Source organism: Semicossyphus pulcher, unplaced genomic scaffold, assembly GCF_022749685.1.
Source record: "Semicossyphus pulcher isolate SPU_LCO1_2020_fin unplaced genomic scaffold, fSemPul1.0.p SCAF_17, whole genome shotgun sequence".
NCBI classification, from domain to species: domain Eukaryota; kingdom Metazoa; phylum Chordata; class Actinopteri; order Labriformes; family Labridae; genus Semicossyphus; species Semicossyphus pulcher.
In genome coordinates, this window is record NW_027211681.1 from 4,971,886 (window position 1) to 4,995,104 (window position 23,219).

At 41.6% G+C, this 23,219-nt stretch overlaps 3 protein-coding genes across 6 annotated transcripts in view; all 3 read right to left on the minus strand.

Annotated features, from left to right (window-relative positions):
• Positions 1 to 14,318, minus strand: part of pnpla6 (patatin-like phospholipase domain containing 6) — a 30,834-nt gene extending 16,516 nt beyond the window's left edge. For 3 of the 4 annotated variants that reach the window (XM_069665305.1, XM_069665306.1, XM_069665302.1), the window contains exons 1-19: positions 14,238 to 14,318; positions 10,327 to 10,415; positions 8,153 to 8,206; positions 7,469 to 7,556; positions 7,287 to 7,369; positions 6,640 to 6,731; positions 6,393 to 6,533; positions 5,912 to 6,071; positions 5,428 to 5,508; positions 5,007 to 5,135; positions 4,773 to 4,853; positions 4,391 to 4,526; positions 4,200 to 4,274; positions 3,066 to 3,166; positions 2,420 to 2,599; positions 1,141 to 1,218; positions 657 to 862; positions 333 to 464; positions 88 to 211 (exon numbers count right to left, since the gene is read on the minus strand). In XM_069665305.1, coding sequence (XP_069521406.1) covers positions 88 to 211; positions 333 to 464; positions 657 to 862; positions 1,141 to 1,218; positions 2,420 to 2,599; positions 3,066 to 3,166; positions 4,200 to 4,274; positions 4,391 to 4,526; positions 4,773 to 4,853; positions 5,007 to 5,135; positions 5,428 to 5,508; positions 5,912 to 6,071; positions 6,393 to 6,533; positions 6,640 to 6,731; positions 7,287 to 7,369; positions 7,469 to 7,556; positions 8,153 to 8,206; positions 10,327 to 10,374 — 1,989 coding nt within the window. In that variant the 5' untranslated portion in view covers positions 10,375 to 10,415; positions 14,238 to 14,318. Of the gene's footprint in view, positions 1 to 87; positions 212 to 332; positions 465 to 656; positions 863 to 1,140; positions 1,219 to 2,419; positions 2,600 to 3,065; positions 3,167 to 4,199; positions 4,275 to 4,390; positions 4,527 to 4,772; positions 4,854 to 5,006; positions 5,136 to 5,427; positions 5,509 to 5,911; positions 6,072 to 6,392; positions 6,534 to 6,639; positions 6,732 to 7,286; positions 7,370 to 7,468; positions 7,557 to 7,679; positions 7,728 to 8,152; positions 8,207 to 10,326; positions 10,416 to 14,237 lie in introns of those variants that run through there. The other variant, XM_069665303.1, reaches the window with a different exon arrangement.
• A 760-nt stretch (positions 14,319 to 15,078) lies between these two features.
• atp5pd (ATP synthase peripheral stalk subunit d) lies at positions 15,079 to 18,071 on the minus strand. The gene is made up of 6 exons (XM_069666035.1): positions 18,017 to 18,071; positions 16,633 to 16,763; positions 16,073 to 16,169; positions 15,745 to 15,816; positions 15,380 to 15,442; positions 15,079 to 15,262 (listed from the first exon to the last, which is right to left on the minus strand). Exons 2-6 carry the CDS (start codon positions 16,752 to 16,754, stop codon positions 15,131 to 15,133), a joined length of 486 nt encoding a protein of 161 aa, XP_069522136.1. The 5' UTR covers positions 16,755 to 16,763; positions 18,017 to 18,071; the 3' UTR covers positions 15,079 to 15,130.
• A 2,144-nt stretch (positions 18,072 to 20,215) lies between these two features.
• LOC138595173 (homeobox protein MSH-C-like) lies at positions 20,216 to 21,673 on the minus strand. Its single transcript, XM_069666521.1, has 2 exons — positions 21,249 to 21,673; positions 20,216 to 20,627 (listed from the first exon to the last, which is right to left on the minus strand). Exons 1-2 carry the CDS (start codon positions 21,671 to 21,673, stop codon positions 20,216 to 20,218), a joined length of 837 nt encoding a protein of 278 aa, XP_069522622.1.
• Between the last annotated feature and the right edge of the window lie 1,546 nt (positions 21,674 to 23,219).

Consider the following 23,219-nt stretch of genomic DNA (forward strand, 5'->3'; position numbering starts at 1 on the left):
TGGAAGACCATGAGATGTTGCACAAATAGCTTTTACACACAGGCAGAAGAAGACAGTGTCTGAAAGGGAAAAAAGCCCTGTTCTTACCACTCCGATGAGGTCTCCTCTACCGTATTCCCCGACTAGTTCTTTCTTGCCATTCGCCTTGCGGATGACTGAACGCAGACGTCCATTCAGAACAATGTAGGTGCAGTCTGACTGATCGTCTTGTCTGAAGATGTGAAGACAAAGAATGATCACACTGAGTCAATGAAGAAGACTGTGATGTTAAAACAGGGGAGTTTGCACAAAGAAGCAGAAAAAGAGTCCAAGACAAAACACAAAAGGATTACCTGTAGAGGGCTCTGCCGGCCTCCACAGCCATCCAGTCAATAGCGAAGTCCATCTGCCTCACAAAGGCGGACATGCGGATGGCCACTGTGTGAGCCGCACTCAGCACCACACTGGGCTGCTCCCTCATAATCCTGCAGAGGGCAGCATACAGCACAGGATCACATTTAGTGGTGATACAGTAATTTAAAAACTGATCGTAAAACTGGTTCCAAGTTTTAATTTAAAATTCAAACTTGTAAGACTGTAAATGCACTCTAACAGGTAATGGGACACTGTTGCTTTATTAGACTACTCAGACTCTAAATTAAAGATGCCTGACTCACTCGTAGAAATCAGACTTTGAGATCTTCAGGTAAGTACAGTCTCTGATGGCCTTGATGGTGAAGATGAGGGGCTCTCCTGTGAGCACAGCGAGCTGGCCCACCATCTCTCCTGGGTGGGTCACAAACAAGCAGACGGCCTCCTGCTTGTTAATCATCCGCTGGTACACGTGCAGACAACCAGATAGGACAAAGTGCAGACTCACGTCCTACAAGAGAGAAAAGAGGAAGATAAGGAGAAAACAGAAACGGGAGAGGAGAGTTCAAACTTTGTTGTATTACCTGTTAAACTCAAAGTTTGGAATTGATTTTTTTGGTTAAAATGAGTATGAGTAATTAATGCAATCTTTCTACTTTTTAATCATTTTAACAGCCTGTAAACTTTAAACAGTAAACGTTTTACTTAGACCGTGCCTTTGTAAGCCAGTATACAGCTAAGGGGAGACAGATCAGTCCATTATAAGTTGTTATATCACATGCTAGGTACCTGGTCTCCCTGTCTGGCTAAGACAGCTCCAGCTTTTGCCTGGTGCAGAGTCACTTTCCCATTTAACAAGGCTGGGTCCTGGAGTGAAGAAAAAGACAGAAAAAAACATTCAGTGAAGTCAAGAAGTTATAAAAAGTGAGTCAATATGGAGAAACAGTTTGGATGAAATGTCTTCAGTCTCCGTTGTTGTCTTTGGATGAAAATCAAGCTGCCGATGATTCTGCAACACTCATTTCATCCGCCATACTTTGATCTAGTCTCACCCGTGTGATGTTTTGAAATATTAGCTGAAGCAATGCGTGCACAGAGGTACACAGAGAGGGTTTACCACATATTGCATCAAACACATGTATACAACTTCCTACCAAGTTTAGCCCTGGGCTGAAATCTGCATCAGAAGTCAAGCCACACAGAAGTAGAACAGCCGGTTTATTCTATCAACTCTGGACTCTAAATGATCAATGCAAACTGTTGCAGTTACAAAATGAGCTTCAGCTGCACCAGTTCTGCTGCTTGTTTCCATTTATTTAGCATGCATGTTCTGCTGCCACGTATTCTGTCATGTTGCCAAACCCACAGGAACAGCTTGTGTCTCGGTTTTAAGAGACTGTGGCTGTCCGCTGCTTCCCTCCCTCCCCTCGTCTGTACACTGGGCCCAGTTCCTTTTTCTGACTGACCCCCTTTCGACATCATAATCTGTCCGCAGATGCTCCAGGCTCTTTCACGACAATGTGCTCATTCATGCAAAATAAAAAGAAAGAATAATGAAATGAGCCTTTTATTGTTTCGTGATTTGGTCCTACAGCATAAAGCCTGTGTGGGAGAGCAATGCACCAACTGCATGTTTAGGTTTTCTGTACTTGCTGTAAATTGACTGCGTTCGCTGTACCAAAAACGAATGTGATCATGTGGAACACTCTTGATAAAACCCTTTGACATGCTGCTTTAAATGATCTTTCTGCCTTTTATATCATAATTCTTTTACACTGCTGTGCAGCCAGTGTGATGATTGTGTGTTGTTGCTGACACACAGATGCCTTTGACACAAATACAACAAAATGTAATTCTTTACAGCTTGTGTTTGTGCCTAGATTAAATAATGCTAGGTGATGACTTGCTGTCATTAACAAGCCCTCAGTGGTGTTATTACAATCCTAAATGCATAAACTACAACGTTGTGTAAAACAACATGTGAAAGATTGTTGCTAATGTCTATGTAACTGTCACCCTATAAATAACATAAAGACACATTATCAATAACCTAAACAACCAAACAAACCTCAATTTTCATGAGTTTGAGGACTTCTTTCTGTGCTTCCTCAAATATAGCGGCGCTGGACCGACTGGATACAGGTGAAAAAATGTTATCCACTCCCGACTCCTCCTCTGGATACAGATAGATCCCAGAGGGCACCTCGTCGACTGTCACCTTCCTCTCCCGCTGTTCCTGGGATACAGACTGTTAGGACAGACGTGCAAGAAAACATTAGATTAGACTTCTTTGTGTAAAATAATCTATTAGTATTAATATGATGACATTTTTAATAAGCACTTTAGTTTACAATCTGAGAAGTAAAAGTATCCTAACAGTATGTGACTGCGTTTGTGAGTGAACAAATATCACTGTTCGATGAACATTTCAATAACAAGAGTCCAAAAGATTTTATTTATGACTCTTTCACTTTTTCATTAATTATTTCAAATATCAATTCATCGTCAGTTGTCAGGCAGAAAAGCTTCTCAGAGAGACACTTATTCATTAACATCTGGACACATTTATATACTGGTTAACTTCTTTGTAACTCAAGGCCCGAGGTATACTTTGTCTTTGTGCTCACATGCCTGTGTAGCCGCTGTCACAATAACTTAATCAAGAGATCAGATACTTATCTGATCTGTGTCTCAAGACTGTTCGGTGTACTAACCCGGGTAAAAGTGGGTGGAGTGTTTCCGTCCTCTGCGGAGACAGAGATCCGTCCCCTTTCGTACGCCATGTCAAAGTCTGATCTCAGACTTTTCTGTATACCTGCACACACAACATGAAGACTTTCAGCTTTTAAACACAATCTTAACTTCGGCTGTTCTTATTCCTGAACATATTAAATGAGGAATATGTGCAGCGTTTATTAGAATTTGAGCAATCATCTATAATCTTCAGCGGTTTCCATAAAACAGAGAAGCCTAACAAGTTGCAGTTTCCACATAAAAGCAAATATGTTGTAAAAATGTTCTTTTAAATGGTCCAAAATCAAAAACATCATTCTTCAAACCAATGGGTCAGTGATTCCATTAGCCTTTTTTAAAACACATATGTGTTCACTTCTTCAGAGTCAAACAAGAGCAGCAATAAAAAAGTTTATAAAAACAGATGAGTGAGATTTTGGATGCACATAGAAGGCAGTCAGACGGGTTCAAATCAAATCACAATCCCTGTGACTTCAGACAAGTTCGGTATCATGAACCTGTCTGCCTTCATGTCATAAACTCTGTACAAGAAGGTAGTGAGGCTGCAGGTCGTCTTCATTCCGTCATGCCAGGCTTTCAAGGCAAGACTTCACACCTGGGTTATCACCTAGCAGCATCTAGCTCTTCATAAACATGAATCTGTCTGTGTTAACGTGTCATTACCTGCAGCTGGTTAAGCTCTGGATGCTTTCTAACTGCATCGTGCCTCTATTGGACGAGCTGGGCCTGTCTTTTCAGGCAGATACAGTGAGAGTAATCACTGTTTATACATCTCTACATCTCTGGCATATTAAAGGGGCCCTTCCCTTGAATAAAATACCTCAGTGTGACTGGTGTGAACATGCCCAGAGTCTAGGTGCATGCAGCGTAATGTATGTAGGTATGATTTTAAAGGAGCTGAGTGGGGTGGTTTTACGTCACATGGGCCTGAATCTGTTGTTGCATAATGTCAAAAAATCATCTCTTTCTTCAGGTAACCCTGCATGTTAAGAACTGTCTCACAATGTCACACTGTACTGTTAAACTTTAATCTTTTCAGTGATAAAACTAATGAAAAAACCATGATCTCTCTGTACAGGATAGAAGTGCCTCACCTGCAATGTCCACAGGCATGGAGATGGTCCTGCTGAGAGTTGGCACTGTCGATCCATCCTTCCCTTGCTCCCCTCCTGTACACACAGAAAACCACAGATGCAGCTTTTAACAAGAAGCCAAACACAAAACAAACACTGAAGGAATATGGAGAGTCAAGATATTTATAGAATGACTTGGGCCGTATTCCCACCTGCAGCTTCTCCCTTTATGGCAGCTTCCCGATGCTCCTCAGGCACTGTCAGGCTGCCAAAGCGCTTGCCATGGCGGATGGGACTGGTGCGAGTCGGGTGGGGAGACGGGGGTGGTAGACGTGATGGCTGCATTTCCTGTAGTGGTGGTGTGAGAATGTGTGTGTGTGATTGGGGAGAGTGGAAAAAGTGACACAACATTAGCATTCACTGACTCTAATCATAATAAAAACAGTATGTGCGCTGAGATAATGATGCCGAATTCCTGATAAATGCCAAACCACATCGCAAACAGATGTTTGCACGGGACTGTCTGGTGTGCTTTGACATGTGTGTATCATGTGCGTGTGTGTGTGTGTGTGTGTGTGTGTGCGTTAAACTCACATGGCTGAAGAGCTCATTGGTGAGCCCCAGATAGTTGTGCAGAGCGAGGACTGTTACTCTTTGGAGACGAACCATGATAATCTGATCAGATAAAACAGGAAGTGAGTCATTTGAGATATCACATGCGGACTGACATGACTTTATGAGTTCATACATTTATGTAACAGGTGGGTAGAGGAAAGAAACAGTGGAGCAAAAACAAAAAGAATCAACATAAAAACACACACAGCTCACCTGAACTACTCGCACCAGGCTCTCTGGGTACTTCTCAAAGATAGAGAGGAAGGCTTCTACAGGCAAGCGGAGAACAGTTGAAACCTCTGCAGCCCGGGCCGACACCGTTCTGTAAGGCTTCTGGTGGCCCTGGACACACAGATCACACAGAATACATCACAAAATGCTAACATATGAAGAAGCTCTGGTGAAGGACTATGCTTCTTCCAGACTATTCTTGCAGTATTGTTTATCTAGTGTCTTTTAAAATGGTCATCTTGGTTCCCTCCAGTTTATTTAATGAATAACTAGAGATCAATGTGTGAGTCAGGTAATGCTAGCTGAGAAGGTTGGGTGAGGTCTGGGGAAGCCTGCACTCTTGTCCATGCTAATTTGTGTGTGTGTGTGTGTGTTTGTGTAGCGAGGCGTGCATGTGACCTACTGTGATAACATCCAGGATGCTGAGGAGGCTATGGACACTGTCTCCTGGGTAAACTTCCTTCACCACACTTTCTTTGCCATCCTGGAGGACAGGAATGACACACGTGTGTTGGCGTACAAAACAAGCAACTTGTGTTAAAATGATCAAAGAGCCTGAGAAGCTAGAATACATATATACGTAGATTATGCCTGTGTTGAAGTCTCATGACCAATATCACATTTTAGACTTGTTAAATGTCATTGAAAGGTGTTGTAGGATGCTGTAACACATGTCTCCTACTTCACTAATGAGATTATCTGAGTCAAATGTTAATTAATGCTAATCATTGTTAAAGCCAGGACTCCTGAAGTTAAGCCCCTCATTAGCTGCCCTTGTGCTTTTACCACTAAATACTTAGAAGCACATAATCCTCAAACATTAAACTTGCTTCGTGGATGAAATTTACAGGTACTCTGGATATATAGGTGCACATGCACACACTTACCGTTCCAGTAAGGCACAATTCTAGTTTTCCATCCTGAACCACGTAGATACTGCTGTCAGGCTGGCCCGGCCTGAAGACGTGCTCCCCTTGTTGAAACTGCACAAACACCATGTGTTTACACAGCTCCAGGAAGAGGGGCTTTTCAAAGTGACCCAGCACACTGCAGTGACGGACAACACAGGGGTTAGGGAGATTGAACACTCATGCAAACATGTGTGTATCTGTCTGGGTTTGTAAAAATAAGGGGCTTTTTTAAGTCTGTGTTCAGTTGAGGGGAATGCTAATAACTGAGCTTTATGAGCGCCATTTGCTAAGCAACTGCTTAACAACAGAGACACACATGAAGGCATGTCTGTGGGAGCGATGCAGATGTTTTACAGGAGTTGCTTATCAATCAAATCAACGTCATCATGTACTGACTTGTTTGTGACTTCAAAAGACCAACACATTCACAAACACATTACAGGACGCCCCAACCTACCGGACATTTTTGAGCATGTAGAGCACCTCGGAGGGGAGGTGGGAGTTGGCCACATCAAACTCAGTGAGGTCAGCCTCCAGCACTGAGGGAGGGGGCTCCTTGGCCTGCAGGGTGGGCACCTCCTTCTTAAAGCGCAGGATCCTGCACAGGGAGACAGTGGGATGAGATGAAAAGAGAAGAAAAGACTGTGCAACACTAACAGTGCACTGGTAATTGTTTCAGGGTGAGGCTGAGCTTCCTGATGTACTTTTTGGCAATGTTGAGCATCTTCTGCTTCTTCTTTAGGCGAGGCCGAGAGGACGAGGATGTACCCACCAGGGAAGAGGTAGACTGTGAGACCTGTTGGGAAACATATTTGTTTAAACAGTGTTGCCATGATATAAGTTCTATTGTAGAGAAATGTAGTCAGAGCTAGCCCGTACCTAGTTTAAAGCAGTGGTTCTCAGCTGGTCTAGCATCAGGACCCACCCTCACCTCCTTAATGACAAATCGCCACCCAAATTTCTGACATTTTTCAACCACTCAAATTGATTTAATAAAAAATTGTGCAGTTTGGACCTGAGACGGCTACCTGACCAGCAGGTAAAAGTGCAAGAATAATCTCCCCTCTATTATTCATTTAATTAACAGCCTTTTTCCAACAAAAATAAACGAAAAAAGTAAAAAATAAATGCAACTTCTGTCGCGCTCATCAAGTTTCAAGAATGTAAATGTAACTGTAGCTGGGATCCAATAAGTGCACACACATCATAGGAAACCCATGTCCTTCAAAACAAAAGCTCAGCATAGACTTAGACCCACTGAAAACAGCTGTGCGACCCACTTTTGGATTTCGACCCACCAGTTGAGAACCACAGGTTTTAAGCATTATCCCTTTCTGTTGAACACACTCACTTTACGCATGATCTTTCGCCCGTAGAACATGACTTTGTCCCTCTTGCGAAAGCGGTATTTTGGTGCCTCCTGAGCTTCTAGGTCTGTAAAACACAAGAAAAGACATATTAGCACAGAAATAAATGCAAGTCTTCATGTTTCACGACCTTCTTCTGTTGTGAGTGCTGTGTGATCATACTGACTTCGAAGCTGGATCCTCCGCAGGATGAAGAAGATGAGGATGGCGATGAGGACTATGGCAATGCCCGCACCAATCACCATCCCCACCATCTGAGGAGAGAAGAGCAAAAGAGGAAGAGAGTGGATGTGTGCACAGGGTCAGAGTTTGCATAATGACAAGTACTGGCTCATACTGTACGCAAAATTACATTTATTTGGTATTAAAATCATTACTTAGAGGTTCTTCTGCATGTTTGTGCTTTCCAAATATTATTGAGCTAAATATTGTTATACTATAGCTGTGTCCCAATCCCGGGGCTGCAGCCTTCGAAGGCCGTACTTGAAGGCAAATGCGTCCTCCGTTTCCCCAGCCGCGAAGGATGCACCGTATCCTGAGATATGTCGGACTTGCTCCCTGTTGCTAGGCGACAGGAGCGGCATTTGGTGACGCATGGGTAGACCAGACCGTCGCATTTCAGTTCGGCTTTAACGGTCTACGCAGGCTATGAATGGAGCATCCTCCGTGGATCGCCTGCTTCAAAGGTTGAAGCCCGTGGATTGGGACACAGCTCATTTCTGACCGTTTCTTCACATGATGAAAGGTGTCTGTTGGTAATACAACTTCCTGCAGAGCTGACCAAACAGGAACTGAACAAATGCAGTGTGATAAGCTCTTAATAACTCATGAAACCTCAACACACACTCACCATGCTCGTCTGAAGTTCCTCCTCCACAAATGACTTGAAGTTGTTAAACCCGTCCTGATGTTACAAAGAAATACAGAGAATGTAAACATCTTAAGCAAACAAACTAAACTTTTACAGGCAGCGTGTTAGTTGCTCATATGTATACCCAAAGGCTACTAGTAGCTCTGGCATAAAACGAGACTGAAGCACTGTGAGCCGGGCCCGAAGGCTTCACTTCCACTGAAGTGTAATGGAATGTGGGAATAAGGGATTTGCCCTGGAGGCAGACGTGTCTGGCTATCAGGGAAATGAGAGGAGAAGGGGAGAAGAGATGTAGCATCTGATCTTCTCCATGGTTGTGCATGTGTGGCTCCAGTATGTCTCCCATGCCTTTACTTTCACTCTCCGACCACTCAGAGCCTGGGTGTAACAAAAAAGATGTTCGGGATAAAATCCAATCAGACTCTGAGTGGTCTGGAGTCCATAGTCTGCGGGTCACTGTACAAGACAAGTGTGGTTGAGGCAGTCTGGTCTGACTTAGAATGATAAAAAATTCCCCCCTTGTGTGTTATGGCTGTATTTATGTCAGTCACAGATGGATGTCAGAAATAATATGGTCTCCAGCTGCCGTGAGGGGATGTAGCTTCCGAACGAGATATAATGAAAAGTGATGGAGCTGAAGTCTGACTGAGGCAGAGGAGAGAGGAAGCAGCTAAGCATGAAAGAAAGAAATCAGGAGAGAAAAGACAAGAGGAAAGCATAAAAACAAGAAGGAAGCGGCTCATTTCTCATTGAGATAACTCACAGAAAGCAGAGCAGTTCTTCTTTTTATGCTTGATTAAGGAGACTCTTATCACTTAAGCTCAGTGACATCAAAGAACGCACTCTTTCACTCATCAAAACAAGACCATCAGTGCAGGGAGTGGAAGATCCTGTGGCCAAGATAAGCTGGTTTGTTTAACCGTGCGATTGGCCGAGTATTTTAAGAGCAAGAGCAATATGTTTTTAGTGTCCTGGCCGACAGCCAATGAGACTACATGCCTGTTATCAGTGGTTATTGATTAGTGTGTGAGGAGCTAAGGGTTATTTGGCAGTAAAAGCCCTAAGCAGGACACTGGGGATATTGACAGTGGGGCTGACAGATGGGCGATTACAAAGCAAAGCTTGTGCACACAGAAATATACTTCAGCTTCAGGCTTCAAGTAGGCCGATGGAGGTTGAAAAATCAAGTGTAAGTCTGGAAAGTCTACACGTGTATGCGATTTATAGTGTCGAGGTGATGGCTGCAATAAAAGTACAAGCTGAAGTCCAACAAACTGAAAGTGCAATTTGTACAATGCTAACAGGCTGAGTGTCTAAAACAATGTTCCACACGTGTCTAAGCATATAAAGACGTTGTAATTTGTCCTCCCATGACCGGTTAAATGACGGGTAAACACAGAGAAACTCTTGCTCGTGTAAACTTCGGTTTTGTTAACAGAACTCAAAACTCAGCCTGACAGGCCTGGACAATGTGCTGCCTCTTTGGGTCCAGTTCAAGATGTTTTGTCGTGTACAGCTTTGGGCTAAAGGCCTGGGTTTGCTTAAGTGGTTTTCAAAGTAGGAGAAAAAATGTGAAAGAAAGAGAGCCTTGCCATCGCACTGCATTAGACTGGCATGCTAACAGTCGGCAGATGAAACAAATAATGCTAAACCTTTGTTTGAGGGGAAATTCCAAATTCCCCATTTCATGAGGAAGACTGCTTCATAGTGAAAGAATAATGACCTGTGATTGTGGCCTTTTGAACGGTCAACATAAGCTGGGAAAGAAGTTAACAAACCACATTCATCTGACCAATGCTGGGAAAAGGTCAGGTTGACTTTAATGAGGCAGATGGTTTGCTATGAACGGTCGGCTGCTGGTTGGCTGCAATGTGTGCAATGTCTTTTCCATTTCCAGAGTATTTTTATCACAAGCTAATATAGGATACTATGGATGGGCTCGTGGGCAGCTAGGCCTCACTTGTGTACAGTAGTGTAAGACCACTATGGCTGTCGACAGATGATCTAGGTCTTATTTATGATGGTCTCTCTGTGTGTCTAAAGCAGCACTTTCCTTTAAGGGGATGAAATCTGACAGTAAAAACCCTGTTTTGTTTGCCCCCGTGCCATTTCTTTGGACACCCCTGTTCCAGGGCTGCAGTGAACAAACTAACCTCTGGGTTCTCTCCTTGGACCTCTTGTTCCGAGGTACTCTGTCCCATTGTAACCCTGTTTCTTCATAGGGATGGTCCATCAACGGCCACTGGAAACAAAGACATTTACACTTTATATCACAGGTCAAAGAGGAGGAAAAGCAGGTGTGAATATTAAAAATGAATACTATTGTGCATACTGGCTCACTGCTCAATGTCAAGGCTCATTGGGACACTTAAGGCATTTGATTTTTCCAACACCATTTCAAGCTTTCTGCTGTATAAGTGTTTTTTTGTTCAAATCCTTTTCCTGACTATTTAGTGGCATCCACGAAAGGATACCATCTTAACTGTAGAAACTGGTGGTTTGACAGTCAGTATTCTCCACAGTCAGGTTCAACCACTCTGAATCTTCCCTTGAAATCGCTTTAACCGAGTACCAGAATCAGGGAAGGATCAAATTATTGCATCCCACTGCAGAGGACGCTAGGCCGGGCTTTGTCTCTGTCAACAAACCCAGCAGGCTACCCAGATAACAGATAAGACCCTCTCCAGATGGCAACCATTGTTGGAGGAAATTGGGGTATTTTAATAATCAATGCCCACGTGTTTGTTTCCATGAAAAGCTAGTACATTATTTGTACCACCTAAATGTGGTCTTTTTAATCAAAGAAAGCTGATGATCTGCAGCAGAAGTTTACAGATTAGCACTTTTATCACACGGAGGGAGAAACAGTGAGTCTTTTGTTTCAGGCATATCTTTGTCTCCAGATCGTCCTGTGTCTCAGTGTCTGGTTCTTACAAAGCCTATGAGAAGACTGTACAGAAAGAAAGAACCACAACAATACTTCCTCTGATCTATCCATCTGTTTCCATTCACCTGCCAATGAGAAGATTTTTTTACTGTCCCAATTAGATGGTACCACCTCTATTTAGGATTTAGAGATCATTCAAGGCAGCTAAAATTATTTTCCTATTTCCCCTGCAAGAAAAACATGCTTGTACATTCTAGAATATTTTACCTACATAGGGTGCTACTTTTTTTACTGTAACATAACTGTGTATATTTACTGGAAATTGCCCAGTACAACCAGAAGTGTTTGATTCTGGTCACTGAGCTACTGCACTGAAGCTAGCAAGTTCACCCAGGTCGGCTACATACCACCTCCCTGCCCACATCTGCCAGTTCAGAGTGATTCAGCTGACACAGGCGTATGTGCTGTAGCTGGGACAACAAGCTTATTCTCTGTCTGTGGACAAATAAACAGCTATGCTAGCTTAGCTCGCTGACGCTCCAATGATTTCCCTCTCCTACACTGAAAACTCCAGCGTGAGGCTGGAGGGAAAACAACAAAACACACTCTATGTTTGCTGAGAGCATACAAAGTAGCCTGCTGCACTTGCAAGACCGAGCCTATAAACAAGAAAGCATCTCATGGCTAATAGCCAGAACTAGAAGACCATTAGAGGAACGACATTACCTTAGCTTTAGTAATGACTACAGATAGGGCTCTTTTTCTGTGTCCATTTAAAAGATGTTTAAATATGTTGTATTGAAAGATGAAGAGAAAAATATAATTGATTGCCATTAAGTCTGACAATACATTATAATGCCATTGATTTAGTACATGCTACTGTGGTTCAAAAATGCTAATACAGAATCTTTTGCTATTATGATTACAATGTTTTAAGCTAATATAGACTCTGCAGAGCATATTTGCCAATAATAACAGCAATGTGCAAATATTGTCCAGCTACAAACATATGAACACAGGCTGGCAGCAGCTGCATCTTTCGTCTCATGTATTTCCTGCCTAATCTATGACATCAGTGGCTTAGAGAGGGGGGGTTGAACTGCTGTATGGATGAAATTCAATCAGTGAAGGGTTGAGGATGGGGTGTCATGTTACATGAAGTCGGTGAAGTGGGTGACACACAAACCACAGAGGAGGATGCTGGTGGGAGGGACAAACAGAGCATTGGCCAGAATCTCTTCAAAGAGAATCTCCAGCATTTTAAGCATCTAAATATGTGGCTATAAGAACTACATTAAAACATTGTATAATTAATTTTATACAGACTTTAATAGGAAGGGGTTTGTTTTCAATAGAAATTGAAATTTAATGCAAAATGCAAACAACAAAGGATGTCAACAAAGGAAATTTGTTTTTGACACCTTGCATGAACTAATTCATATCTCTCAATCATTCAAAGGGATCATTCGAAGGGACATCAACACAAGCCAAATGCTAGGCGCTGATTTTTCTTTTTTTGAACCTAGCTCATGGTGTGTAGCATGTGATATTTACTGTTGTCCCCTGTCTTAGAGAACAGCATATACTCTCTGGCTTGGGAAGCAGTCTCTGTAACCAACCTTTCACCATTAAGGATAAGAAAGTACCAAAACTTGTTGCTACACATAACGCCTTTCTTCAGATTGTCTCTCTTTGTCTGTAAATAGCCTCATGTGTGGTAATAACACTGTAAGAAAAGCACAGTTCTTCTATCCCCCAGGGATGAGACAGTAGCCAGCCTCTAGTCTCTTAGCAGTGCCTCCCTCCATGCAGGCCTACTCCCATTGTTCTCCATGAACAATGAAGCCAGTGTTGACTCCACTGTCCAGGGGCAGACCTGGGCCGACTACTAACACAACCATGTCTGTTTTCACCTAACACAATAAACACTCTGGGCCAGATTCACAATAACGAGACTGCAAACTTAGGAGGCTTTACGAAGCATTTGAAACCATGATTGTGATGATGTATGGTGGGAAAAAGCAGGGCACAAGGTGAATTACATACAAAAAAAATGCTGCAACATCATCAATTTCAACGATTTAAGAGAGGATGAAAACAGCACAGAAAAACATGTCTTCGGTTGAATGAGCTTCTGCCAACTCAAACTTGTTTAGACCACAAGCTAGCATGTGACCTTCGACCCTGGAAGTCAAGGCAAACTGTTGGATTTCACTTCCTACTACTATAGAAACATGTCTTAATGCTTGAGCAAAAGGTAGCTTAAAAGGACATCAATACGACATAAGCCCCTGACACAAACGGCAGCAAAATACTGACCAAGGTGAACTCAGAGGACGGCATCAGCTCAAATTTCGCTCCAACCAAAATAGTTTTGCATAATTTGCACCCACAGAGGTGTTGCCTTACTGGCCTCTCGTGAGTCCTTTGGCAGGATTGTTTAGTTGTGTTGTAAACACATCAACCCGACAGGCCAACACTTAAAAGACTACTAGAAAGAGGGGCTTTCTTTCGACAAAGCCCAAGCTTGTTGGTAATGTAGATAATTCACAGCAGAAGAGGGTGTTTTGACGCAGTGGTGTCCCGTTAGCAGGCTGAAAAACACACGAAGCCTCCAGGTGATAGTGGCTAAATGGATGTACTGGGCCTTACTGTTTATGTTCGCATGAGTGTAAAATGAACAATTTCCATTAAGAGAAGTGTTAAACGTAAGGGATGACATTACTATAGTAGTAGGCCAAATGTGTTCAGTTGAAAATAGCGGAATTAATCATCTCTCCTCCATACAGGACAGAAGGCACCTGGCTGATTCTCTATAACGTAATCTCTTATGGCTAACGCTGTCAGTGGATACTGTTAGCTAGCTACCGATGCTAATGATAGCGGTTCTCTCTGGTCAGCATCGCGTTTCCAGAAGTCAAAATACTCCAAACCATCGTACATGTTGGAGCGGCTTGTTATGCTTTTCATGCTTCATGCTTAATTGACCTCTGCGGGGCAAACTGACTAAGCTCTCCCGTTATTGACACACTTGACCGGGTAGCTCATGATCTCAGCTCTGTTTACTCACCAGCAATGAAAGAAAAATCTCGGTAAATTACACGACTTTAAACGTAAACAGCTCATACTGAAAACATGTCATTAAACTATAGACAGGTTATTAAAGAAGGCCTTTACCTGAGCTGATGGACTCCCGTCAATCGTCAGTGACTGTCAAATAACATACAACGGAAATCAGCTTCCATGAAACCCCTCCTCATTTACTTCCATCGGAACTCTGACCAATCAGCGACAGAGGAGCTCTATCAAAGGACCAATCAAAATGCAAAACTGGGGCGAAAGGCCGATATCCCGCCCACTTCTATGTAAATAAATAGTTGGTGTCCTATGATGATCTAGGGACAAAAACACAGTCGATCCCTGATTGGTCAACACCAAAAATTATTGCCACACTGCATTTACATATAAATGCAGATTAACTTTAGAGCGTTTCAATTGGACTTTGACAGAAGACACTGTTAAGATGTGCAACAGACTATATGCTAATATGCAATCTAAACTGTATCATTGATTACAGTGAAAAAAGAGATTATGTAATTTCTATTTACAAGATGGTCAGGTCAAGACCAACATTCTCCACTGTGTCAACACTGTATGTTGCTAATTGAATCAGAGAGGCTCTCTAATGTCACATTTAATGCTCTTTGTGGCACATTACGATGGGTTAGCCGTATCTTTTATCATTCGGGGACTATAGATATCATGGCAAGAACACTTAATTAAAGATTAATGCCATGATTATAATTTGGTCAAAAATTACTTTTTTACTTGGATACTTTAATCTATTAGTATTACCACCTAGCTTAACTTGTAAAATTAAAACTACAACAACATCGCCCCCTTGTGGGCACCACCAACAATATCCCATTCTCCCTTGATAGTATTTGGCCCATACTTCAAAACAACTGAGATGCACATTTTCTTCTATATGTTTATAAATAAAGACATGACCAAATAGTCTGTTTTAAAATACATAATATTTATTGTGAGGCAAGTGTCCAGTAATGGGATTACAGTTCGGCAATGGGCTTGTGGGGCCAGTAGGGGTTTTTGACCTTGTCCAACTTGGTTTCGGGGTAGGTGTCGTTGAGGTCTTCGATGGTCATCTGGTCGAAGGGGATCATGTTCTTAAACTTATCCAGCTGAAAGAAAACATAAGGAAAGACCAGAATTAGAAAGACAGAAAAAAATACAGTTAATAAATATTCACTGAAGACGTCCATGAGGTGCTTTAGCAACTAATGTCAGTACTCTCTCACCTCTTTCTCATACTGAGTAATGCGGGCCTTCGATCCTTCAACGTAGGCTGTTGCACTTTTGTTCTGTAAAAGAAAAGTGAGGTGATTAAAAGAGACCATGCAAAATGACAACTGCAAATCATATTGCTGCTGCTGTTGAGTGAAAAACTTAAAGCATAGATTGACAGCCACCATCACTGTAATTCATTTTAAATTTTAGTTACAATGTTAGTCTTCAGCTGAGTTTTAAAGTTGATTAACAATTTGTGAACATTAAAATTTCAACAATAGTTACAAAAATGATTCATATTTTTGCCAATTTTGTATTAACTTTAACAAGTTCAAAGTAAAAGTCAACTAATTTCCCAACAGATGCAATTACTTACACTTTCAGCCTCCTGTGCATTGATGGCACTGGTCTGTGTGTCAACAGGCTCAGGGATCTGCAGGGCTTTGAACTGTTTGTAAAAGGAAAATGTATGTCATGCCACTGTAATCCAAACCTGCAAATGCTTTAACTATTCCATGACATAATGACGTGGCTGTACAAAAAAATAGCTAAACTGAGGGGACAATGGGAAATGTAAACTTAAATATAAGCCATCTACAATTCAAGTAAATGTTGCCATGTATTGTAAGAAGAGGGGTTTTAACACACGAAGAAACTTCATAATGCTCATGACAGATTTAATAAACCAGCTGATCAACGCCAACCTTCTTCTCAAACTCGTCAACCATTCCTGCTTTGGCCACTGCACCCTTGTAGAAACTCCAGTCAATGGCTGCAGGAGCCTCTGGCAGTGAGGTAAGTCTGGTATGAAAAAAGAGACAGGGAGTTTAACAACCGAGGTACAGCGAACAATCTGAAAAAAGGTCAAAAAATCAAGCAGTACAAAAAGTTATCAATTATGAGTTGAGCAATATCAGCAATTATGTGTTCATGAGTTAAATAACCATGTAAAAAAGATTATTAAAAAAGGAAGCAACTTAAAAGATAAAGTGTGCAAGACAAAAACCACAGAAAGAACAGTTTTCAGATAAAGGCCTTATGAGATGTATAAACATCCTGAGTACTTAAGAACTGAAGAATGCCGTCTTTTTTTTACTTTGCCATCTCCAGCCTTCTCTAAACTTTAATGATGTTGATTTAGACACACAAAAAAATACATGTTTGACCACTTGGCACCTGGTTTTGATGAACTGTTAATATTCAGTTTCACCATTTGTTGTGTTTGTCCAATGTGTCATAGCCAATACACAGTGACCAAACTAACTTTGCAGCGATGGCATCACTGCGAGTCTTCAGTGCATTGAACATGCCCCTCTGGTTGGGTGGAACACGCTCAGCGAACGCCACCCAGTCAAGGGCCTTGAGGGCTACACGACGACCTGCCATCCTGACTTTCTAAAAAAAACAGAAGAAAATCTTGTTTAGTAAGACAAACAGCAAAGTAATCTAGGGCAAGGCTACCTGTGGCTGGAAGATAAAATGTGTAAATATTTACAAGTTCTATGTATACCCAAGGGAACATGTTTATGTGGTTTACCTAAAAATCTTCAGACATATTGTTGCTATAGTCAAACCAAATCGTTGAACTAGATATAACTAGAGACTCTTAATTCAACTTTGAAGTCATTTTAGATGCTGTAGAAGAAATGTATTGCATTACTTATGTTTCACTTATTAGTAAATACATTACAATTCAACAGCAAAATATAGGCCTAACAGAGTAAACAATAAGGTTGATCAAAAAACGCTCTTAAGTTCTCTCTGAAGATATTTGACATTATAAACTTCATGTCAGCTGTGTATTAGTCTAGATTAGTTTTAGCTTAGTGTAGCCAATTAACTGGTAACTGAGTACATGTCGTCCTGTGATGCGTCACCAGTTGCTTTTGGCATTTCAGTAACCATGTATGCAAGTGTCTCAGGTGTGTAGTAGTGGCGTGTATTTACACCATGCTAATCATACTACTTACTGATACACATTGACAGACATTAACCTGCTTTTAGAAAAAAACGGTTATGTTTGACAAATCTCTTTAACAAAAATAGCTTTGCTGAGCCCAAACACAGACATATACATATCTGACTTCAATTTAATGTAAATTGCTGTGTCATTTCATAGTTAGCTAGTTTCTCAACTCGCTGTGACAAATTCATATGATATGATTGACTCCAGGATCAATAAGATACTTAGATAAGATCTTAGTTCCGAATAAAAGTGTTTAATGCAGGGTGGTTATAAATGAGGACTTAAAAGCAACCGCAGTCCGTTTGACGTAAATAACGTTACCAAATGAAACCGTTTGACTGAGCTGCTGCTATAGTCTGCTGTTAGTTATTCGATAACTAGGACAATATAAGAGCGTAAAACACATTTCTGACAAGAGGTTACCAATGACAATGGGCCCTTGACATTTTGTTCAATTCAAGACCCTTGTACAGCTAACGGCAGCTAGCTCTTTTAGCCTGCTAGCCAAGGTCAGAGAAATCTCTCTGTAACGCACGACTTTACATAAAATACAAAGTAAACCTTAACTTTACTTTAAACTCTTGTGCACAATTATAAATACGTAAGATGCACAACACGTTTTTTAAAACACATTTTCATTAAATGTTATTCATTCGGTAGACCGCGGTGCTAGCGTACTCACCTCGCTGTACAAAGTGACGTCTGTGACTTGACTGAACAGCGGAAGTGCCTATTCTTCTATGGAACCGGAGCGGCAGTGAGCACGCCACCGCCCCCTGCTGGACGACCAGAGTATGTACAGCGGGGCACACTGCCTTCGTCAACAGCTCATGAAGTCGACAACCGCAGCTTTATGATTGGCACTGTATCAGAACCATATCTACGCTTTAATAGGAGAAGATAAACACAACACTCATTAAACAATAAGTTGTCATCAAGTTATTGTATTTCTGTTTGTCGAATAGGAAACTGGGCCGTTTTGTTGGAGAGTTAGAATGAGAAGAACTGAATGAAAATGTAAAAAATAGCTTTTATAATCATTATATTCCTTCATTTTTAAGCATTAGCAGTAGGCTATTAAATATTCGTCTGCATTGGCGTAGTTATGTCTAATAGTTAACGTTCTAGTAAATTCAGTGACAGTTTTACACAGATGTGTTTGGTATAATGTAGCCTACCACGTTTAACAGCAGCTGGCCATTTAAAAAGCAAAAAATTATCCAATTGTGTCGAGCTGATCACTCGAGCTCTTTTACTTTATGGAACTATTATTAGTGGCATTTCATTATAGGCAGGTGAATATCAGCCCATTGGTTGGCAGAACGAGAAATAGGCCTACGCTTTTTCTTTACAAAGACATTAAAGCTGTCTTATTGTAAATATCTTGGACAGGAGGTAGGGGTTTATTTTTTTTTTCTAAGTGCCCATAAAACACATCTGTGCGTCTTCTTTTGGACAGCACATTTGCGTTGGTTTTCTAGAAGTGGGCTATTGGATTAAATTGTATTTAGAAGTACAAATTATTTGTTACAAAGTAAAAGAAAAAAACAAATGTGTGATGTGACAGAGAGCAAATTAAGTTCTGTTCAAATGTTATAATCATGTTTAAAAGAATAGAAATGTAATATTGTCCTATTAGACTAACTGAAATCTCCTTTACAGTTTATTTCCAAAGTGTTTAATAAGTAAATCATTTTTAACAGTAAACCACACTATAGGAAAAATAACTTAACTTAGGTTCTGTTTTCTAATTAGATAATGATAGCAATTTTTAAAGTTAGGCGATGAAGTTTTTGGCATAAATGGGCGACGTTTTTCAAGAAAACAGCTTCTTAAATACAGTTACATTGCTTAAAAACCTGTATCCGTCTTTCTCTGCTTTACCTTTAAATAAAGTAGTATTCTTCTTAGAATAAACCTCTGCTCCGCTCATTCTCCAGGATTAAACTCTAATTCATCATGTGACCAAAATAAACACAGTGTAAAATAAAAAAAAAGGTTGTAAAACAAATAATCAATCAGGTCTTGTATAATGTTTATTTACTAAAATCAGTTTTTACAATAACTGAACATTTAGATAGAGAGATGTATGTACACAGTACAGATACAAAGATATTCAATAAATACCACTTCTCCTGCTGCGCCTCACGCGAGGCTGCAGGCCTTTATGAACAACACTACACATTTTATTTACATTTACAGCAAAAGGGTCACTCCCATGAAGGCCACGTAGCGAGAGTAAGAAATGATCTAATACATGTTTTTATTTTCTAAAATATAATTCCGCTCCATGTTTACAAAATATAGAAATGGTGACAGGAGCTGCTGCGGGGACAGACAGACATTCAGCCAGCAGCTGTGAGAAAACTGCACAAACAGTCAATGCTGAACGAGGAGAAATACTTCAAGTGATACTCTTAAGGCACTGACACCGTTTAAGTACTTTTCTGTTGCTTTTAACATATTATCCACCGCCTCAGATACACAGATGTCCTTTTTTCAAGAACTAGGTACTGCGCAGCTCGGCGGATGGACTGGACTGAGATATTTAAGGCATGTCGTTTAAAAACCTGACATTTACTTTTGGAGTATTGCCTGAAGCCTGGGAATCCACAATCCTCAGAACTGGACGCTGATTTAGATTGAGGGGAACAAGTGAACCCGCTCGGTCCAATTACGCACACAGTTATGTAGGCCTATCAAAAATGGCTCCCAGGTTTTATTGTTTTTTATTCTGCAGCTTAGAATAATTATTTAAACTCCAAAGTGAAAATATAAAAAGTTTTCTGAGACGTAGAAAAATCATCATCCTTCTTTTTACGCGTATTGCAACCCTGACAGGTGACTTTTTTTGCGTCTTAATTTCACACACACAGTAAGACTAGGACAGATAGTACATCCCATAAGTGACGGGTCCACCGAACAGTCCTGGCACCGGCAGGCTGGGCCTCGGGAAGCCGTTTGACGGACCCCATGTTGTTGGAGAGCCCATGTGCGCTCCGAGGGGGAACGGCAGCGCGAAGGCGGGCAGGACGGGCTTGGAGGCCAGTTTAAACTTCTCCAGCTCGGCCTCCTGCAGTCTCTTGGCTTTGGCCCTCCTGTTCTGAAACCAGATTTTGACCTGAGTCTCCGTCAGGTTGAGAGAGTTGGAGAACTCGGCTCGCTCGGCGATGGAGAGGTACTGCTTCTGGCGGAACTTGCGCTCCAGCGCGAGCAGCTGAGAGGTAGTGAAGGGCGTGCGAGGTTTCCTGTTGTTTTTGTGTTTCCGTAAAGTACACTGAGTTGGACTTGAGCTCCCTGTCGGAGGAAAAAGAGGAAAATAGCAGAGGTTAGATTTAAATTAAGCGTTATTGTTGTCTTTGGAAAGCTTGGTCATCAAAGCAGGTGAAATTATGAGCCTGAGATATCGGATGGAAAATGAATAATACAACTGGTAAACACAGGCTAAGTGACAGATTGTATTATATATTTTTGACAAAATAGGCTTCTGCATCATGAATTAATCACATTCAGCTGTAAAAACATGAATTCAAAATTCCAATCACGCTTTGACTCTCAGATTGTTCATGTTGTTTGCGTACTTGTCCTGCATTTGTGAGAATTGTAGATAAATCAAGACATAAATCAAGAATGGGGGGGAAAAAAGACAATCTAGCAAACATACGTGTTTCATATCCCCACTCATTTATTTAAAAACAAAACAAAAAAACATGATAAGATTTTACGCACAGTTTGTAGGGCTTTGGGAAATAAGAAGTAAAACTGTCACACTAAAGTAAATTGTATTTCGTGTTACTACTGCTTAAAACACTTCATATTTACAGCCTCCGTTATAAAAGATGGATGGATGAATAACTGCAGTTGTTGCACTTGTTTTAAAGTTTGTAAAGTCTGAGAGCAGTGGAACGACGGACTTACGCGGCGGAGTGGAGAAGGAGGACGTCTGGAACCAAGTGCTCTGATCTTTGTCACAAAACTGCGGACTGTCCTCGCTGGAGCTGCTGGAAACTCCCTGCGAGCTCTCAGCGGAAACCTTCCTCTCCGCGTAAAGAGTCCTTGGAGAGAATTGCGCGCCCTGCCCGGCCGCAGGCTGCGGCAGGACCAGAGCTAAATCTGAGGGGGGATAAGAAGTCCGACAGGTGGTCTTCTTGGAAATCAACGACTCGACGCTGAACGGGAGGCTGCTCCGCTGCAGTTTGTATCCTTTCTCAGTGGTCATGTCTTTGGGCTGAAGCTCCTCGCCCTCCGTGTCCGTCTCCTCTTTCTGATGAAGCTGTTTGGCATCTTCGGACGGCGACCCCTGCACAGGATTCATCATGACGCAGGGCGATGGGGCCATGCACCTCCGTGTGGCCCGTGTGTTCAGAGGAGTGGAGTCGCTTAAGTGTACACTGTCCAAGACGCGTCTCCGCGCTGTCAGTGGTGCCCAGTAGCTTTTACGCGCTGTACGGGGTCGTCTATAAAAGGACAGGGGCGGTCCCCCGTCCCCGTTCCCACCAATCAGCGCGTCTTGTTTGCCTCGTGACGTCTCAGAGTGCGGTTTTGATTGGCCTGCTGCCTCCAAAGGGAACATCAAGAGGCCTTTGAAAGGAAGGAGAAGTTAATCATACAGACCCCATGCGGCGCGGGGCCATTGATGCTCCTCACAAAGTAGCTTAGACCAATTTTAGTGCAATTAACCAGTGGGGAGGACTCTTCTGACCATTTACATCCATTAGCCGGGCGCTGCAGCGGCACTATTCACTGAATTATTCTCCCACTGTAAGACTGAGCAAGAAATGTCAATATCAAAGTGATACTTTTATCAAAGAAGAAGAAAAAACGCTCAAATATTTTTAACGCACAGACTAAACTATGACACGTTTAACACTATTTGTAAGCAGACAATAGGCAGCGTAAAACGATTAAAAGGCACTCTCAGAATAAAACAATTAAAGTGAGAAGGAGATGAAATAAGAAAAGGTGCACCCAGGATAGAAATTGATTAGGTATGACTGTTGGTCACACAGCATTACAGCAATTTAAGGGCTGTCAGCAGCTCCTCTCGCCTCACAATGGCCTCAGTTGAGAAGCAACAGGCGTTTTCTTTCTGCAGGTCATACTATTTAATAAGCCAGACAAGTTGTGTTTTCAAGGCGCCAGGCTCGGCGGGATCAAACAGGAAGATACCTCAGGGAGAAAAGGCAACAGTTAACTCCACTTAACCAATTGTCCTCCAAATATTTCATAGTCCGCTGCGTGGAGCTGCCGGAGGAAGCAGGCTGACAGTTAACTGTTTCACGTCAGGTCCGAGGCGCAGAGTAATGCATGTGTTTTATTAACATGTTTACAGCAGGTACATAAAATCATCAGCGTCACAGCAGTCAGAGAAAAAACAGATAAACCGGTTTATTTAAAGTTTACCAAAAAAAATGATATGAATTAATTCATTTTTATTATTGTGCTCAAGAGTGTGATCTGCTGATGGCTGCAGGTCGCTTTTCTATTGTGTGAAAATTCACAGAATCAGATCTTCCTGCTGAAGTATAAGCATCACAACTACAGTCACACATTAGTCTGTTACAAGGAAAAGTCCTGCCATGTCCATTTTATCAAACGTTTATAAGCAAAATATATTTTCATATGAACCAATTCATGACTTTACTATTACAATTAAATGAACGTGTTAGCTTTTAATGGTTTTTGAGGTGGAGCTGATTAAGGACTAATGCCCGCATCCTCCACAACACTGTTCCTGTCTGTAAGTGTGTTTTTAAAATAATGTATATATAATGTATACATTTATATGTATCTTAATACTTTGTAATGTATATTTGTATCCATAGGCCTTTATAGTAGTTTTAGTTTTTAGTGCCTAAGTGTCTGTGCTGCCTTGTCTAACTTGT

Bases quoted from the DNA above. Each gene is read 5' to 3' on its own strand.
- LOC138595173 (XM_069666521.1), bottom strand. From the start codon at position 21,673: ATGGCCCCATCGCCCTGCGTCATGATGAATCCTGTGCAGGGGTCGCCG. The intron at 20,628-21,248 runs GTCCGTCGTTCC...TCCGACAGGGAG, and splicing joins TTCTCCACTCCGCCGCGTAA to CTCAAGTCCAACTCAGTGTA.
- atp5pd (XM_069666035.1), bottom strand. From the start codon at position 16,754: ATGGCAGGTCGTCGTGTAGCCCTCAAGGCCCTTGACTGGGTGGCGTTC. The intron at 16,170-16,632 runs GTTAGTTTGGTC...TTTTCATACCAG, and splicing joins AGTGATGCCATCGCTGCAAA to ACTTACCTCACTGCCAGAGG. The intron at 15,263-15,379 runs GTGAGAGAGTAC...GTTTTCTTTCAG, and splicing joins TTACTCAGTATGAGAAAGAG to CTGGATAAGTTTAAGAACAT.